The 18,263-nt window shown below is 44.8% G+C and overlaps 1 protein-coding gene across 1 annotated transcript; it reads left to right on the forward strand.

Moving 5' to 3' along the window:
* Positions 1 to 2,534: 2,534 nt before the first annotated feature.
* SLC37A3 (solute carrier family 37 member 3) lies at positions 2,535 to 17,996 on the forward strand. Its single transcript, XM_069952337.1, has 15 exons — positions 2,535 to 2,672; positions 3,024 to 3,188; positions 4,529 to 4,643; positions 5,119 to 5,211; positions 6,483 to 6,566; positions 7,703 to 7,848; positions 9,019 to 9,115; positions 9,388 to 9,472; positions 9,553 to 9,740; positions 11,035 to 11,176; positions 11,464 to 11,565; positions 13,179 to 13,226; positions 14,075 to 14,226; positions 14,434 to 14,499; positions 15,949 to 17,996. The coding sequence occupies exons 2-15, from the start codon at positions 3,088 to 3,090 to the stop codon at positions 16,030 to 16,032; spliced, it is 1,503 nt and encodes a 500-aa protein (XP_069808438.1). The 5' UTR covers positions 2,535 to 2,672; positions 3,024 to 3,087; the 3' UTR covers positions 16,033 to 17,996.
* Positions 17,997 to 18,263: the final 267 nt, after the last annotated feature.

Genomic DNA, 18,263 nt, shown 5'->3' on the forward strand with positions numbered 1-18,263 from the left:
CTAGAGCCATAAGGGGTTAGTGTCCCTGGTGATCTAAAGCAGTTGGGGTTAATGTTAGTATCCCTGGTGGTCTAGGACAGATTTTTGGACTTATTCGGAAAATAAACAACGACATACAGTTTAAGGCTATGTTCACACGCAGTATTTCTGCTCAGTATTTTGCAACCAAAACCAGGACTAGATTGCAAACACAGAAAGGTTCACACACTGCTGAAATTTGGTGAATGACCGTCATTTAATGACGGCCATTGTCTTAAAATTGCCATTGAAGCAGAAGTCCGGCCAATTTTAAAATCCGGCAGCCGGCAGGGTGAATTTGATCAAGATTAGCTACTTACCTGTCCCCGTTCCCGTGTTGAGTGACGGGACCGGCCTCAGGACCGCTGCCAGGCTCCGTGATTTCTGACGCTGACACGTCATGGCTTGGCTAATGGACTGGCCACTCAGACAGTCAGTGACTGGGGCGGGACACTGCTCAAGTCACTGATTGGCAGTGGCGGTCTTTGGCACCAAGCAACCCAAGCGATTGCTTGGGGCCCCCAACATCCAGGGGGGCCCCCACGCCCCGCTCTTATGCTCAAGACCACTGGACAGGGTCGCTGCCCGCTCGCTGCTGCCATCTAAACTGTAACTATGAGCACTCGTAATGAGCGCTCATAGTTACATGCAGCAGCACTGACAGGGCAGGAGACATTGGCTCGGTTCCTGTCAGTCACTCTTGTGGCTGCAGGAAGGGTTTTCCCTGCGGTCACAAGTGGCAGCTTTGTCCTTGTGGTGCCAGCGCTCCAGTGACATCACTGGAGCATCGGCGCCAGGATAAGGGGAGTGCGGCCTCTTGTGAGACGCTCGGACCCAGGTGAGTATAAGTGTTTGTTTTATTGAGTTATATACTATATGGGAGGGGGAGCACACAGGGGTTTGTTTAACTGGGGGAGTGCACATAGGGGGTCTATATATATGGGGGGAGCACACAGCGGGGCTATAGACTACTGGGGCTTCACAGAGGGGTCTATATGCTACTGGGGGAAGCACACATGGGGTCTATATACTACTTGGGGCAGCAGAATGGGGTCTATATACAACTTGGAGAGCACACAGGAGGTCTATATCCAAGTGGGAGAGCACACAGGGGGCTATATACTACTGGGGGAGCACACAGGGGTCTATATACTACTGGCGGGGCACACAGGGGGTCTATATACTACTGGTGGAACATACAGGGGGTCTATATACTACTTATGAGGCACACAGGTGGTCTATATATAACTGGGCGAGCACACAGGGGTCTGTATACAACTGGGGCAGCACACAAGGGGTCTATATAATACTGGTGGGGCACACAGGGGGTCTATATACTACTGGGGGAACCATACAGGGGGTTTATATACTACTGGAGGAGCACACAGGGGTCTATATCCAAGTGGGGGAGCACACAGGAGGTCTATATCCAAGTGGGGGAGCACACAGGGGGCTAAAAACCCCTGAGGGAGCACACAGGGGGCCTATATAATAGTGGGGGAGCACACAGGGGGTATATACAACTGGGGGCAGCACACAGGGGGTCTATATACAACTGGGGCAGCACACAGGAGGTCTATATACTTCTGGGGGAGCACAAGGGGGGCTATATATAACTGGGGGAACACACAGGGGTCTATATACTACTGTGGGAAGCAAACAAGGGGTATATACTACTGGGGGCAGGACACAAGGGGTATATACTATTGGGGGCAGCACACAAGGAGTATATATTACTGGCGGTAGCGCACAAGGGGTATATACTACTGGGGGCAACACACAGCGGTCTATTGTTTTGGAACGCGTGTCGAGGGGGGGGGGGGGGGGAGGCCCAGACATAACTTCGCTTGGGGCCCCAGAAATGCCAAGACCGCCCTAGCTGATTGGCTAAGCAGCCAGTTCATCAACCGGGCCAGGCACGTCATCGCAACTCAGCGGAAAATGCCTTCTGGCGGGGGTTCCGAGGCCGGTTCCATCACTCACCGCGGGAACGGGGACAGGTAAGTACCTACTCCTGATCAAATTCCCCCCAGCCAGATATTAAAATTGCCCGGACTTCTCCTTTAAATGGCGGCCATCCACTCAATTTCAGCAGCGTGTGAACATAGCCTTTCTGTATTTTTAATCCACTCCTGGTTTTGGTTGCAAATTACTGAGCAATAAAACTGTGTTTGAACATAGCCGAACTGTGAACATCCCCTTTAAATAGTTTCTGTTTCCCAGAATTGCCTTGTACATTTCATAAACAGGAAGCCTATAGAGCTGCTTCCCCTTACAGGATGGTGAAACACTATACACTGTGGTTTCCAGTGATGTACAGGAATAAATATATCATGAATATATTTTAAACTGGAATAAATGTAATATCAAGCTCCGAGTCTAGACATTTGCTTTTCTTACTAGTTTGGTCCCAGCCGCACACCGCATTCCGAGCTCCAAACCCCGCCCATCCCAATAGCTAGAGACTACAGCTCCCAGCGGCCCCCGCGCAGGGGAGGAGTATCACGTGACCCCGGGGCTCGCTCTAGTGTTGACGTCCGCAGCTGCCGGGTCTGCTAGATGAGCGGAATCCCGGGGGGAAGGAGCGTCCGTGTGTGCGGCCGGAGGACTGTCCGGGAGGTGGGAGATTCGGGCCCCCTGGTGGCTGCTCCGAGGTAAGACACTGTCCGTCTCCTATTATATTCCTGCATATTGATTCAGTAGGGATTGATGGGAAGTTTTAAAGGGGTCCAGGGAGGCATGACGTCACGGGGTCACGTGATATCACAGTATGAATGGCAGTGTTGTCTGGTTTATGGCTGTACACAGCTGAAGGGTGCCGGGGCATGCTGGGAGTTGTAGTTTTTATAACAGCTGGAGAGCCACAGGTTGTGGAGCAGCCCCTTCTGGCAGAATCTCCTCTTAGTGACCCTCCCATCCCTCTGTTCTATTCTTATACAAGATGGCCACCCCCCAAATAATCCCTTTAAGTCACCCTCACTGAACGTTCTTTATCTTTCTTCCAGGAAAAACAATCTGACCCTGATGAAGACTCTCATCTGAGGCCTGACCCCCTGACGATCCGCTGACATGGACTTCCCGGTGTCACCCCGCAGAACGGCCGCCCGGCGCGGGTTCTTTGCCCGGTACACACATCACCACCTTGTCGTCTTCCTGCTGACGTTCTTCAGGTAGGTCACCTTACCTGTCACCTTCTGCGATGTGCCGCTCCTCTCTTACTCCTCCTGGAAGTGTATGAATAGATTGACAACTGGGCGTGGCCATTCTTCTTTTCAGCATAGGTCGGCCAGTGTACGGCTGCATTCACACTAGCGCAGTATGGCGGCGTTCTAGAGCCAAAACCGCACCGTTATTTGGTGATTTGGAGGTCATGGATACGCCATACCCATAAAAAGATACTTAAAGGGGAACTTGAGCCAAGAAAAAAAAAAAAATCTTTCAGATCAAAGGGTACCAGAAAGTTACACGTATTTGTAATTTACTTTTATTCAAAAATCTCTAGTCTTCTAGTACTTATCAGCTGCTGTATGTCCTGCAGGAAGTGGTGTATTCTTTCCAGTCTGACACAGTGCTCTCTGCTGCCACCTCTGTCCGTGTCAGGAACTGTCCAGAGCAGGAGAGGTTTTCTACCTGGATTTGACAGTTCCTGACATGGACAGAGATGGCAGCAGAGAGCACTGTGTCAGCCTGGAAAGAATACACCACTTCCTGCAGGACATACAGCAGCTGATAAGTACTGGAAGACTGGAGATTTTTTTTAATAGAAGTAAATTACAAATCCTTGGCACTTTCTGGCACCAGTTTTTACAGAATATCTGATAATCCGGCATCTATCCCATTTAAAGGAATTATTCATATCTGAAACCAGTAACTCCCAGATTATCGGACGTTCTGGATTATCGGACTCTTTCAGGATCGGACTGTCTTGCAGTGATCCCCAGCGGGCAGGAAGCCTTCCTCCTGTCTGTAACTGGTAGCTTCCAGATTGTCGGGCATTCTGGATTATCAGAAGTTCTGGATTATCGGACTCCTCCAGGATCGGACTGTCTTGCAGTGATCCGCAGCGGGCAGGAAGCCTTCCTCCTGTCTGTAACCAGTAGCTCCCAGATTGTCGGGCGTTCTGGATTATCGGACGTTCTGGATTATCGGACGTTCTGGATTATCGGACTCCTCCAGGATTTTGCAGGTCTTGCAGTGAAGCTTCCCTCCTGTAACGTAACACTAGGACACACTCTCTCGGCCTCGCTTGGCTCCCCTCCCAGCCTTACTCGACCTGAATTTCCGGTTTCTATCTCGCGGCATCCAGGAGCAGGTTACGCGGTGTCGGCCGTATCCAGCGTCGGCGATATTTAATTTGGCGTGAAGTTCCAATGTCAATGATAGGAAAGTCAGGGATCTGATAGGTTATAGGAGGCGCCACCTGCTGTACGGTTATGGTATGGCGCTGGGTAAAGAGTGGGGCGTACGGTAAGGTCATGTGACGTTCATTGTCTCGTTCTTCCCTCCCCAGCTACTCTCTGCTCCACGCGTCCAGGAAGGCGTTCAGTAACGTGAAGGTCAGCATCACTAACCAATGGACCCCGTCTGACCTAAACACCTCCGTGTATATTGTGGACCCCAATACGGTGAGTGTGATAGTTCAGATAAGTCCTAAAAGTGTGCCCCCCCCCCCTGGTCCAGTGGAACATTCCACCCAACTACCCGCTACATCTTATAAAATCCTGTGTAGCTGCAGCGGCAGATGGGTGGGATGTTCCACTAGACCGGAGGGGTGTCAGACTGTGAAGAATTTATCACCGGGTGACTGCCAACTTTACTAGATGACATACCCTTTAAGTGGCCATCTTGGATGTCACCCAGCTAACCTACAATTGGATATGATGGGGGAGATTTATCAAACATGGTGTAAAGTGAAACTGGCTCAGTTGCCCCTAGCAACCAATTTCATTTTCCAAAGAGTCTGTGAGGAATGAAAGGTGGAATCTGATTGGTTGCTAGGGGCAACTGAGCCAGCTTCACTTTACACCATGGTTGATAAATTTCCCCCAATATATTTATAATGGTTTCCTGTTACATAACTTTTTTTTTTTACCCTTTCAGACCTGGAATGACAATCACCTGTTTCCCAACCACAAGAGCGCCACCATCTTCCTGGGGTTACTGGACACCATCTTCCTCTTTGCATATGCAGTGGTGAGTCATATTATTTATAGGTTATACATTCTATATTCTAACATCCTACAGATCAGGTAGACTTCACACTTCAATTGTAGTTGCTCAGCACCTGCAGAGCCCTATGATCACCAGATCAGATTAGATATAAAGATTTTATTAAAGGGATTGTCACATTAAAAAATTCAGTCCATTCTGTGAGCACCATCTTATAGAGCAGGAGCAGACGAGCAGATTGATGTATAGTTTTGTGGGAAAAATTCCATAACAACTTGTTATTTAGTCATGTAAACCTCTGCTTATGTAGTCAAGTGGGCGATCCCACTTAGTGATTGAAGCGCTATCTTGGAACTTGTCCCACAAAATTATGAAAATAATATATCAATCTTTTCAGCTGCTCCTTCTCTGTAAGATGGTGCTGGCAGATTGGACTCTGTTTTCAATGTGTAAGGTTCCCTTTAAATATCATTTATGCCTATAATTCCTTATTAGGAAATATGGGTGTGATGGAGGAGGGCCATCTCCGAGCTTAGGACTTCTCTGACTTGTTCTCAGCTACATATCAGAGGTATTTAAAGCGACAGTACACTGAGGTGAATGGGGGCTGTGCAATACTCTACATTTCCTGTGGAGGTGCTGCAGCCAAACTGCACTCTCGCTACCAGGTTTTTTTTCCCTACAGATCACAGCAGTTTGCTGGGGTTTCTGTGATCGACTTAAAGGGATAGTTCACCAAAAAATTTTTTATTTCAAATCAACTGGCCCCAGTTTATGCCACAGATTTGTGATTTACTTCTATTAAATAATCTCCAGTCTTCCAGTACTTATCAGCTGCTGTATGTACTACAGGAAGTGGTATCATTTCCAGTCTATAGAGCAGGAGAGGTTTTCTATGGGGATTTGCTGCTGCTCTCTATAGTTCCTGACATGGACGGGGAGGTGGCAGCAGAGAGCACTGTGTCACTGGAAAGAATACATCACTTCCTGTGGGACATACAGCAGCTGATAAGTACTGAAGATTTTTTTTAATAGAAATAAATTACAAATCTGTGGTATAAACTGGATTTGAAAGAAAGAAATTTTTGGTGAACTATCCCTTTAAGTCAATCACAGAAACCCCAGGAAAAAAAAAACTGGTAGCTAGTGTGCAGTTTGGCTGCAGCGCCCCTACAGGTGGTGTAAGGTATTGCACAGCCCCCATTTACATCAGTGTACTGTCTGTAACCTTGTAGAAGGGACCGTGTATAGTTATTGCAGGATATGTCTGTACGTGTAACATTGTTTGTACACAGGGTCTCTTCATCAGCGGGATAGTCGGTGACCGGCTGAACATGCGCTACGTCCTGACATTTGGCATGTGCTCCTCTGCGGTTACGGTATGTTTATTGTACACTCTTATCTATATAGGGGACGACCTATAGTCACTGTCTCCAGTTCTTATCTCTACTTGTAATGAGCCATGTAATCTGGAAACATCTTATTTACCTTCACTACATGGTCACTGACACAGAAACAGCTCCACTTGTGTCCACTGGCAGTGTCTGGTACTGCAGCTTTAATTACTAGTGAATGGAGCTGGACTGCAATACCCGATACAGCCACTGCACAGGAATGGCGCTGTTTCCAATGAGGAATTGGTGTTTTGTTGTTTATTTTAATACCTTTGAACAAATGGAACTAAGAAAAAAAAAACAGAGCAGGTAGCAATGGCCGATGATGCAAGAGATCCGATGGGCGGTGCCAAGAAAAGAGAAGGATCTTCCTTGTTACAAGGAGGTTTCTCAATGTGTTGTGAAATGTCCGTCACCTCATTTTATCTAAAAGACTGACTGCAGATCACTGATTTACTTCTTTATTACTGGTTTGTATTATTATTATTAAAGGGAAAGTTCACCATTTTTTTTTTCTTTTAAATCAACTGGTGCCAAAGATTTGTAATTTCTATTAAAAAAAATCTCCAGTCTTCTAGTACTTATCAGCTGCTGGATGTCCTGCAGGAAGTGATGTATTCTTCCCATACTGACACAGTGCTCTCTGCTGCCACCAGGAACTGGTGTCAGGAACTGTCCAGATCAGGAGAGGTTTTCTATGGGGATTTGCTACTGCTCTGGACAGTTCCTGACATGGACAGAGGTGGCAGCAGAGAGCACTGTGTCAGACTGGTGATAATACACCACTTCCCGCAAGACATACAGCGGCTGATAAGTGCTAGATGACTGGAGATTTTTTTTTAAAGAAGTAAATTACAATTTTTTTTTTTGCAGTTGCTTTGAAAGCAATTTTCTGTTGGTGAACAATCCCTTTTTAAAGATTTTTTTTTTTTTACACTGACCTGCATCAGAAAGAGGTGACACGGTCTCTCTGCTGCCACCATTGGCTGTGCTGGGAACTGCAACCATTTAAAGCTATGAAACAGAATTTATTAGCCGGATACCCGTATATAAGTATTACATTAGGGGGTTGTATGCTGGGCAGTTGTCACATCGGGTTTCTCCTCCTTTGTCTTCCTCAGATGTTTGTCTTCGGCACGGTCACTGAATGGCTGCACTTCTACAACAAGATCTTCTACTGTCTGCTGTGGATAGTCAATGGGCTCCTGCAGTCCACGGGATGGCCTTGTGTGGTGGCCATCATGGGGAACTGGTTCGGGAAATCAGGGTACGCTTCAGCATGTTTTCTATAACCCTACTTTAAGGCTGTAGACTAGGGGTAGGGAACCTTGGCTCTCCAGCTGTTGCCAAACTACAACTCCCATCATGCCTGGGCAGCCAAAGCTTTAGCTTTGGCTGTCCAGGCATGATGGGAATTGTAGTTTTGCAGCAGCTGGAGAGCCAAGGTTCCCATCCCCAAAACTGATCACATCATGTCCCGATCTGCAGAGATCAGCTGTAATCTGTGGGTAAACCTGCAGTATATGGTCAGCTTTCCTGCAGCGCCACCACAGGAGAAACACAGCATTACACATCATCCATTCACATCAGTAGATTTGTCTTAAAGGGAAACTCCATAGATTTTTTTTTCTTCTTTTATATCAACCGGTATCAGAAAGTTATATAGATATGTAATTTACTTCTATTTAAAAATCTTTAGTCTTCCAGTACTTATCAGCTACTGTATGTCCTGCATGAAGTCATGTATTCTTTCCAGTCTGACACAGTGCTCTCTGCTGCCACCTCTGTCCATGTCAGGAACTGTCTAGAGCAGGAGCAAACCTCTCCTGCTCTGGACAGTTCCTGACATGGACAGAGGTGGCAGCAGAGAGCACAAGAATACACCACTTCCTGCAGGGCATACAGCAGCTGGGAAGAAAATATATTTTTAAATAGAAGTAAATTAAAATTCTGTATAACGTTCTGACACCAGTTGATTTGAAAGAAAAAGATTTTCGCTGGAGTACTCCTTTAGACTTTATGGAAAAATCGGACAATGTTATTACTACTTAAAGGGCTTTTACAGGCATGATATCTTGTTACTTGCTGGTGGGGGGGGGGGGGGGAGGGTCAATCCAGCACCAGAATTGACCTGTATAACCTTTAGAAGGTAGCATAGTGCTCCAGAACATCTCATCCGCTTCATTTTAGCAGAAAGGGAATGGGTGGAATACCCCTTTAAATAAACACAATGGGGGAGATTTATCTAACATGGTGTAATGTGAAACTGGCTCAGTTGCCCCTAGCAACCAATCAGATTCCACCTTTCATTTTCCAAAGAGTCTGTGAGGAATAAGAGGTGGAATCTGATTGGTTGCTAGGGGCAACGGGGCCTGTTTCACTTTACACCATGTTTGATAAATCTCTACAATGACTTCTATGTCTTCTTCCCGTACAGGCGAGGGGTGGTGTTCGGACTGTGGAGCGCCTGTGCTTCTGTGGGGAATATTTTGGGGGCCTTCCTTGCGTCCTCTGTGCTTCAGTATGGGTATGAGGTACGTCACTGTATACCTATATAGGTTACGCATATAGGACACCACTATTATGTAGGGATGGGGAACCTGCGGCCCTCCAACCGTTGCAAAACTACAATTCCCATCATGCCTGGACAGCCTTTGGCTGTCCAGGCATGATGGTAATTGTAGTTTTGCAGCAACTGGAGGGCCGCAGGTTCCCCATCCCACTTATAGTGAGTGTAGTTGCACCCTGCTGCCTGTAGGGGGGGCCTCTCATCCATATCACATGACTGTTGTATCTTTCCCGGCAGTACGCCTTCCTGGTGACGGCTTCAGTACAGTTCGCTGGAGGGCTGGTCATCTTCTTTGGTCTGGTGACCACGCCGAAAGAGCTGGGTAAGTGGGTAAAGTCGCCCTCATAATAGGAATATGTATGGCTGCGCGGCGGGCTCTATATCATGGCTATGTATCCACAGGTCTGCCCGATGCTGGGGAGGAGGAGAATGAGAGCGAAGAGCAGGAGGAGGAGGCGAACCGACCCCTGATTAGTGAGGACACAGAGGGCGACAGCGAGGCGAGTTACTCCATACAGGAGCCGGACGCCCCGAGTGAGACCAAAGCTATCGGCTTCGTACAGGCCTGCTGCTTACCCGGAGTATTACTGGTGAGTGTGAGCCTGGTTATATGTAATATACTCCAGAGCTGCACTCACTATTCTGCTGGTGGGGTCACTGTGTACATACATTACATTACTGATCCTGTACTGATCCTGAGTTACATCCTGTATTATACTCCAGAGCTGCACTCACTATTCTGCGGGTGGGGTCACTGTGTACATACATTACATTACTGATCCTGTATTATACACCAGAGCTGCACTCACTATTCTGCGGGTGGGGTCACTGTGTACATACATTACATTACTGATCCTGAGTTACATCCTGTATTATACTCCAGAGCTGCACTCACTATTCTGCTGGTGAGGTCACTGTGTACATACATTACATTACTGATCCTGTACTGATCCTGAGTTACATCCTGTATTAGGGCCCTATTCCACGGGACGATTATCGTTAAATCATTTGAATCTAAACGATAATCGTTTGTTTGTATAGCAGTTAACGATTAATAACCGAACGAGAAATCGTTGATCATTTAGCAAATCGTTCGCATTGAATAAGACGTCGTTCGCAGTAGTCTTCCAGTACTATTCTGCTGGTGGGGTCACTGTGTACATACATTACATTACTGATCCTGAGTTACATCCTGTATTATACCCCAGAGCTGCACTCACTATTCTGCTGGTGGGGTCACTGTGTACATACATTACATTACTGTTCCTGAGTTGCATCCTGTATTATACTCCAGAGCTGCACTCACTATTCTGCTGGTGGGGTCACTGTGTATATACATTACATTACTGATCCTGAGTTACATCCTGTATTATACCCCAGAGCTGCACTCACTATTCTGCTGGTGGGATCACTGTGTACATACATACATTACTGATCCTGAGTTACATTCTGTATTATACTCCAGAGCTGCACTCACTATTCTGCTGGTGGGGTCACTGTGTATATACATTACATTACTGATCTAGAGTTACATCCTGTATTATACTCCAGAGCTGCACTCACTATTCTGCTGGTGGGGTCACTGTACATACATTACATTACTGATCCTGAGTTACATCCTGTATTATACTCCAGAGCTGCACTCACTATTCTGCTGGTGGGGTCACTGTGTACATACATTACTAATCCTGAGTTACATCCTGTATTATACTCCAGAGCTGCACTCACTATTCTGTTGGTATATATATACATTACTGATCCTATGATTCCTGTTGTTCTCCTTGTTCCCTCAGTGACCAGTAGATGGCAGTAGTTAGGCTGCTCTGTGGTATTACAGCCTATACTAGTATACATATATAATGTATTGTTCTCTTGTATTCTCAGTATTCTCTGGCCTACGCCTGTCTGAAGTTGGTGAACTATTCCTTCTTTTTCTGGCTCCCCTTCTACCTCAGCATTAACTTCCACTGGAAAGAGGCGGAGGCCGACCAGCTGTCCATCTGGTACGACATAGGGGGAATCATAGGTGAGTCGCTATATACATGTGGCCATGAACATCTGGCCACCTCACAGGATTCCACTTTGCTATTGGCTGTGTATAGTATTTCACTTTGCTTGAGCATGCTATACCAGACACAGCCACTGGACTAAGGTGGCGCTGTTTCAAAGTGAACAAATACAGCTACAATGGGCACAAAGATGCCGGATTATCGGATTTGTACGGCACTAATCACCATCCCTCGGGCGTTAGGTTTGGTTAAAAAATTAATAAGGGACTAAATCCTCAGTTTTTCTCCTTATATCCTCCTGTAGGTGGCACTATCCAGGGACTTATCTCTGACCTGATGAAGCAGAGGTCCCCCGTCCTGGCTATCAGTCTGCTGCTTGCCGTGGGCTCGCTGTTCGGTTACAGCCGTGAGTTATCCAGTGTCTTGTCTCACGTTTGATGCAGGAGAGGAAGCTGGATGCGACGGGCACATATCATCCAGCTTCCCGCAGCAAATAAAAGAATAAAGGTCCTGTGTTCAAACTTAGAGGGAAAAATGAAAGTCCCGCAGGACCTTTTATGATGTCAAGTGATCAGTCACATGACCTTCTTCATAAATGTGGGTTTTTGTATATAGCAGAGGTGTGTGTGTTGGATGTAGCAGATCTGTATTTGTGTGCAAGCATGTAGCAGAGCTGTGTGTACGCTGATATATATCACATATAAACCTCTCCAACATCAGTGTACACACAGCTCTGCTACATACCTGCACACAAATACAGATTGTATGTATGTATGTATATGTGTGTGTAGCAGAGCTGTGTACGCTGATATATATGTCACATACAAACCTCTTCAGCATCGGCGTACACACAGCTCTGCTACATGCATGCATGCAAACACAGATCATATATATGTGTGTGTAGCAGAGCTGTGTACGCTGATATATATATCACATACAAACCTCTTCAGCATCGGCGTACACACAGCTCTGCTACATGCATGCATGCAAACACAGATCATATATATGTGTGTGTAGCAGAGCTGTGTACGCTGATATATATATCACATACAAACCTCTTCAGCATCGGCGTACACACAGCTCTGCTACATGCATGCATGCAAACACAGATCATATATATGTGTGTGTAGCAGAGCTGTGTACGCTGATATATATATCACATACAAACCTCTTCAGCATCGGCGTACACACAGCTCTGCTACATGCATGCATGCAAACACAGATCATATATATGTGTGTGTAGCAGAGCTGTGTACGCTGATATATATATCACATACAAACCTCTTCAGCATCGGCGTACACACAGCTCTGCTACATGCATGCATGCAAACACAAATCATATATATATGTGTGTGTAGCAGAGCTGTGTGTTTGTATCTGTTTGTGTATACGTGTGTGCGCTGCAGAGTTGTAGATAGGTAGATAGACCTTGGAGAAAATGGAAAAAAAAGTCTTAATAAATAAAATTAAATTAAATAAACGAAATAAAATCATAAAAAATAAAACCTTAAAATCACCACATAAAAAGGACAGATATTAAAGAGGAATCACATGACATTAGAGAACCTGTCATAATGTCAGTCATGGCAAAAAGCTCTGATTAGCGGGAGGGGGAGGGGGTCTGTTTGCCGAGCAGAGAGAAGCGCCCAGCTGAGAGCTTCTCTACTTGCTGCAGGAGACTGACTGTACAGAGAGATCTATGGAGACTGTTTCCTGCAGGGAGAGAAGTGATCAGCTGATCGGTGTAAACCTCCTATAGCTGTGGATGTCTTACAGAGAAAGGGGAAGTAGATAACGTCTATGGCCGTGGTTGCGGTTGTGATTAGGAATCATTGTGATCTGATTTGGGGGAGAGATTTGAGATGTGTGACGCACCTGTCACTGGTTTAACCCATTAGTGGCCTAGCTCTGTCCAAGTTCACACAGCGCTTTTTTTCCTGCAGATTGTTTATTGGTTTTGTACATTGTTTGTTGCTTCCTAGAGAAGTTTATGTAGCTTTACGCTTTTTCTTTTCCCAGGTTCTCCGAACGATAAGGCGATCAACGCGGTCCTCATGACGATCACAGGTACGGCCTCTACATAGCAGCTTTCTTCCAGAAACAGCGCCACCCTCGTCCTCAGTTGGTGTGTGGTAGTGCAGCTCATTTCCATTTAAATTAATGGAGCGGATTTGTAATACCACACACCACCTTAGGACAAGGGTGGCACTTTTTTTTTTTTTTTTATTTATTTAGTTATTATTATTATTATTAGTATTAGTATTATTAGTATTAGTATTATGATTATTATTATTATTATTTCAATTTTATTTTATTTTTTTATTTGGCTCTTCATTGGACAGTATCTGCTTGTTAGAAAGGATCTTTTAAATCAACAGGTGCCAGAGATTTGTAATTTACTTCTATTAAAAAATGTCAGGCTTCCAGTACTTATTAGCTGCTGTATGTCCTGCAGGAGGTGATGTATTTGTTCCAGCCTGGAAAGCAAGAGAAGTTTTCTATGGGGATTTGCTGCTGCTCTGGACAGTTCCTGACATGGACAGTGGTGGCGGCAGAGAGCACTGTGTCAGACTGGAAATAATACACCACTTCCTTCAGGACATACAGCAGCTGATAAGTACTGGAAGACTCCAGATTTTTTAATAGAAGTAAATATCAATTCTTTGGCACCAGTTGATTTGAAAGAAAACATTTTTTGGTGACCAACCCCTTTTAACAATAAGCAATCAGATGTGTGTTACCTTGTTAATTCCCCTACAGCGCCACCACTGGGCAAACTTCAGCATTTCACTTTGTCCATTTAATTCAATGCACCTAATACTCCAAGAGATAAAGCTTCTGAGAGTTGTCGTAGGCCATGGCTATAGACAGTATATACAACAGTATATCCAGACTATCTGCGTGTTTCTCCATAGGGTTCTTCATCGGGGGACCCTCCAACATGATCAGCTCGGCGATCTCTGCGGATCTGGGGCGTCAGGAGATGGTAAGAGGCAGCAGCGAGGCTCTAGCTACAGTCACCGGCATTGTGGACGGAACAGGCAGCGTTGGAGCCGCTCTAGGCCAGGTACGTTCATGTCTGGAGGGATCTAGGAGTGTTAACCCCTTAATGCCTCATGACCTAACTGCTTTGCCCCATACTGCAGTAAGACCCCTATGACATCAGACTGCAGACCCCACTATGAACACCCCTTATGAGTGCATATGGCGGCACTATAGCTGTATTACTGTATATATCTCAGTCAGTGAAAGCTTCTGGTTATATCACTTGCAGGTGCTGGTGTCTGTCATACAGGGGGCGCTAGGCTGGATGTGGGTCTTCTATTTCTTCATCCTTATGGTAAGTAGAGGATTTATTAGAGCATTTCCTGCAAGCTAAGTGCGTGTCTTCAATCTCTGTGCCATGTGTGTCTTTATATATATATATATATATACATACACACACACACACACAGATATTCACAGTTGTAGCCCCTCTGTGTCACCAGTGGTTTAGGAGCTGCAGGACTACACAAGCCCTGGTCCCAGCACAGTTAATTATCGCTGCAGAGCCTCCCCTGATGTCTATAATAATACATTACACTTGTGGAAGCTGTCTGTGTCACTAGTGCTGCGGCCTTCCCTGATGTCTATATAATACATGTTACCATTAGAATAGACATTACACTATAGGAAGCTGTCTGTGTCACTAGTTCTGCAGCCTCCCCTGTTGTCTATATAATACATGTTACCATTAGAATAGATATTACACTATAGGAAGCTGTCTGTGTCACTAGTTCTGCAGCCTCTCCTGATATCTATATAATACATGTTTTTTTTAGATTAAAATAATTTTTTATTAAGATTTTCAGAAAAAGACATAGAAATACAACAGCAGGAACGGACTGCACACAGGTGTCTCGTCCCCGTAAGAAGAAAAACAAATAAAACATTAAAACAACACAAGAACCTTATTGGCAATGTCCCAAGTATTGTGAGGAAAGTCCAATAAAATTGTAACAATCCAATAATAAAATTATAATTCCAATAAATCTGTTCTTCGAAAAGGGACTGTAGTATCCTAATACCTATTTACACAGTGCATATAATACATGTTAGTGTTAGAATAGACATTACACTGGGGGAAGCTGTCTGTGTCACTAGTGCTGCATCCTCCCCTGATGTCTATATAATACATGTTACCATTAGAATAGACATTGCATATGAGGAAGCTGTCTGTGTTACTAGCGCTACAGTGATTGACCGTTGTCCCCGCTCGCTCTGCTTCACTGATGTACCTGCAGATCTACTGACACAGACAGCTTCCCTCGGTAATGATTCCCACTGTCTTAATCCTCCGTGGAGCGGGCGGATCCAGTGGGAGGACAGCCTGGAAAACTGGCCATAGGCTGTATCCCAGTTTTCCAGGCGTTCCTCCCGCTGTATCCGCCCGCTCCACGGAGCGGGCAGGCAGCGGGAATCTGCTGCCGAGCGTTAGGGTTCATACGATCTCGAACCTCGGCAGGTTCGGACCATCCCTAGTTCTAATGCTAACATGTATTGTATAGACATCAGGGGAGGCTGGGCATTGCTAGTGATATGTAACTGCAAGAATTGGGGCATGTACAACCCTGCAGTTCCTGACACAGCCATTGGTGGCAACATTGGAGGGGCCATAAAAATACATTATTAAAGAAATAAAAAAAATAAAAAAATTGTATACACTGGTGTATGAGAGTACAACCTCTATCGGGGTCTGCAGTGTCAGCCCCCATGACCCATCTTTATCCTCTTGTATCCTCTATTGCAGACCTTCCTGACCATCCTCTTCATCATTCCGCTCATCGTCCGTGAGACCAGGCCGTCACTAAGGAACAGGCGGCTGGCGGGGTGACAATTACTTTCAATGACTGAGGTTCATACCGATAAAAGACGATCGGAGTCCTTATAGAAGAGGCGAAGTCAAAGAGCACGGAAAGAAGGAATCGCACGTGGTGGATGACTTCTGCCGCTTCGGGAAGAGATTTCTAGTTTTTTGAAAAACAAGCCAATTCCATCCAATATTTTTTTTTTTTTTTTAGATTTTTTTTTTTTTTTTTTTAGATTTTTAAGCCTTGCTGAAAGGGATCATTGATTTCCGTTATTACGCTTATATTATTGTTATTTTTAGATGGTATTTTCTTGGGGGGAGGGGTATTAGAATCGTACACTACACATAGCACAATACACACAAATCGCGTCTCATCTGATGGGACCTTAAAATTCTAAATTCTGTGCCTGATTGAGGGAAAAAAACTGAAATTTTTAAATTTAACACTCATTTGACATGTGAAAATTTTTAATTGGTTGGGATTTGACCGCTGATCGCTCAGCACCCAAATGCCAACCGATGAAAGCTTTTCATACGTCTCTATGGACATGTACAGGGACACTTTAATTTTAAGAGACAATTTTTTTTTTTTCTTTTTTTGCTGAATGATACAAAATTGAAATTCGAAACTTGAAATATTTCACGTTTTTACTGACAATTTTCACTCTGGAACGAGTTCTTGCTGACGCTTTTAAATATTTCCTCACGGTACGATGGCGTAAATCTGACGTCTACCAGACTCTGGCTTCTATACTGTAAAGTGACCTAAATGGTATGCGGTGGTGGAGGTGGAACGATCACCATAAGTTGATCATAAATTTTGCCTTTTTTAATTTTTTTTTTTTTTTTTTTTGCTATACCCCAACTTCTTCACTCTTTTTACTGCAAGTCACAAATCATAGCTTTACAATCTACAATGAACAACTTTTGGGCATTTTTTCTTGCCTTTTTTTTTTTTTTTTTTAACCTGTTCACTGTACAGAAGAGTTGAGAGGTTTTGATTTACTCAAGCACTTTGTGGAAATTGCAAAATTGGCTGTAAACGTGTGGATAAACCGCGGTCGTCCTTTCGGCTGTCAATTTTGCCTTGGAATCAGAAGGAGTCCCTCAAATGTCGGCCATATTGGATGACCCATTTCCTCTGTCTGTGACCGGCTCTTGCGAAGGCGCATTAATACGGTGATGACGTCTATATAGTGTATATAGTTGGTTACTAAAGGGAATATAGACGGTCGCTGTCTTCCGTTATACAAGGGACTTGTGTTTTTGTTTTGTTTAAATTTTTTGTTTTTCATATGATTGTTAATAAGGAGAGCTGGAGTTGGCGCAAATCTAAGTTGAAGGCGCATTTTGGATCTTCTTTGGATGCTGTCAAACAGGTATCCAGTACACAGCGGCACAGCCATAGAATTTAATGAATCAATTGCTGTCTATTTGACCACATTTGGCCTGTTTCGTCGTTGTTACAGGACAAAAACGCATGGTAGACTTCAAGTCTGTCTAACAAATATAAAACTGAATGGAATTAGACGCGAGCAGACTCTGTCTAATGTATTATAGTCTATGACAATGCTGTAGTATATATCGGAATATCTTTGTATACCGGTGGCGGATGTCCAAAACGCGATGTGAACCTAGACTAAATAGGGCTGAAGGCTGCTACAGGACTCATAAGCAATATAACACCGTTGTAACGTATGGATGTAGCAGAGCTGGGATAAAACAGATAACACCAGAGATCCACTTAAAACTAGGACTGGGACCCTTATATTTGGTGATCTGGTGGTGGTGGGTGTCCAGTATCCGATGTGTTATAAGGCCTTTACTCCAGAAAGAGTTTATGCGGTGACTCCTGCTCCCCTTATAATCGTTTAATTCTGGATGTAGAAGAGCTGGGATAAAACAGATGACACTGCAGATCCACTTAAAACAAGGAATGAGACCCCCATTTATGACTATATATTGGGGGCTTATCCATTATCTGGACTAAAGACCTTTTAATACATCTGATACTGGATAAGCCCCCAATATATAGTCATAAATGGGGGTCACATTCCTTGTTTTAAGTGGATCTGCAGTGCCATCTGTTTTATCCCAGCTCTTCTGCATCCAGAAGTATTTGACTATATATTGGGGGCTTATCCAGTATCGGATGTATTAAAAGGCCTTTAGTCCAGAAAGGGTTAATGCTATGACTCCTGCTCTCCTTATAATTGTGTAGTTCTGGGTGCAGAAGAGCTGGGATAAAACAGATG

This window comes from Dendropsophus ebraccatus, chromosome 1 (genome assembly GCF_027789765.1).
Source record: "Dendropsophus ebraccatus isolate aDenEbr1 chromosome 1, aDenEbr1.pat, whole genome shotgun sequence".
In the NCBI taxonomy this organism is placed as follows: Eukaryota; Metazoa; Chordata; class Amphibia; order Anura; family Hylidae; genus Dendropsophus; species Dendropsophus ebraccatus.

Bases quoted from the DNA above. Each gene is read 5' to 3' on its own strand.
- SLC37A3 (XM_069952337.1), top strand. From the start codon at position 3,088: ATGGACTTCCCGGTGTCACCCCGCAGAACGGCCGCCCGGCGCGGGTTC. The intron at 13,227-14,074 runs GTACGGCCTCTA...GTTTCTCCATAG, and splicing joins GGTCCTCATGACGATCACAG to GGTTCTTCATCGGGGGACCC. The intron at 14,227-14,433 runs GTACGTTCATGT...TATCACTTGCAG, and splicing joins TTGGAGCCGCTCTAGGCCAG to GTGCTGGTGTCTGTCATACA.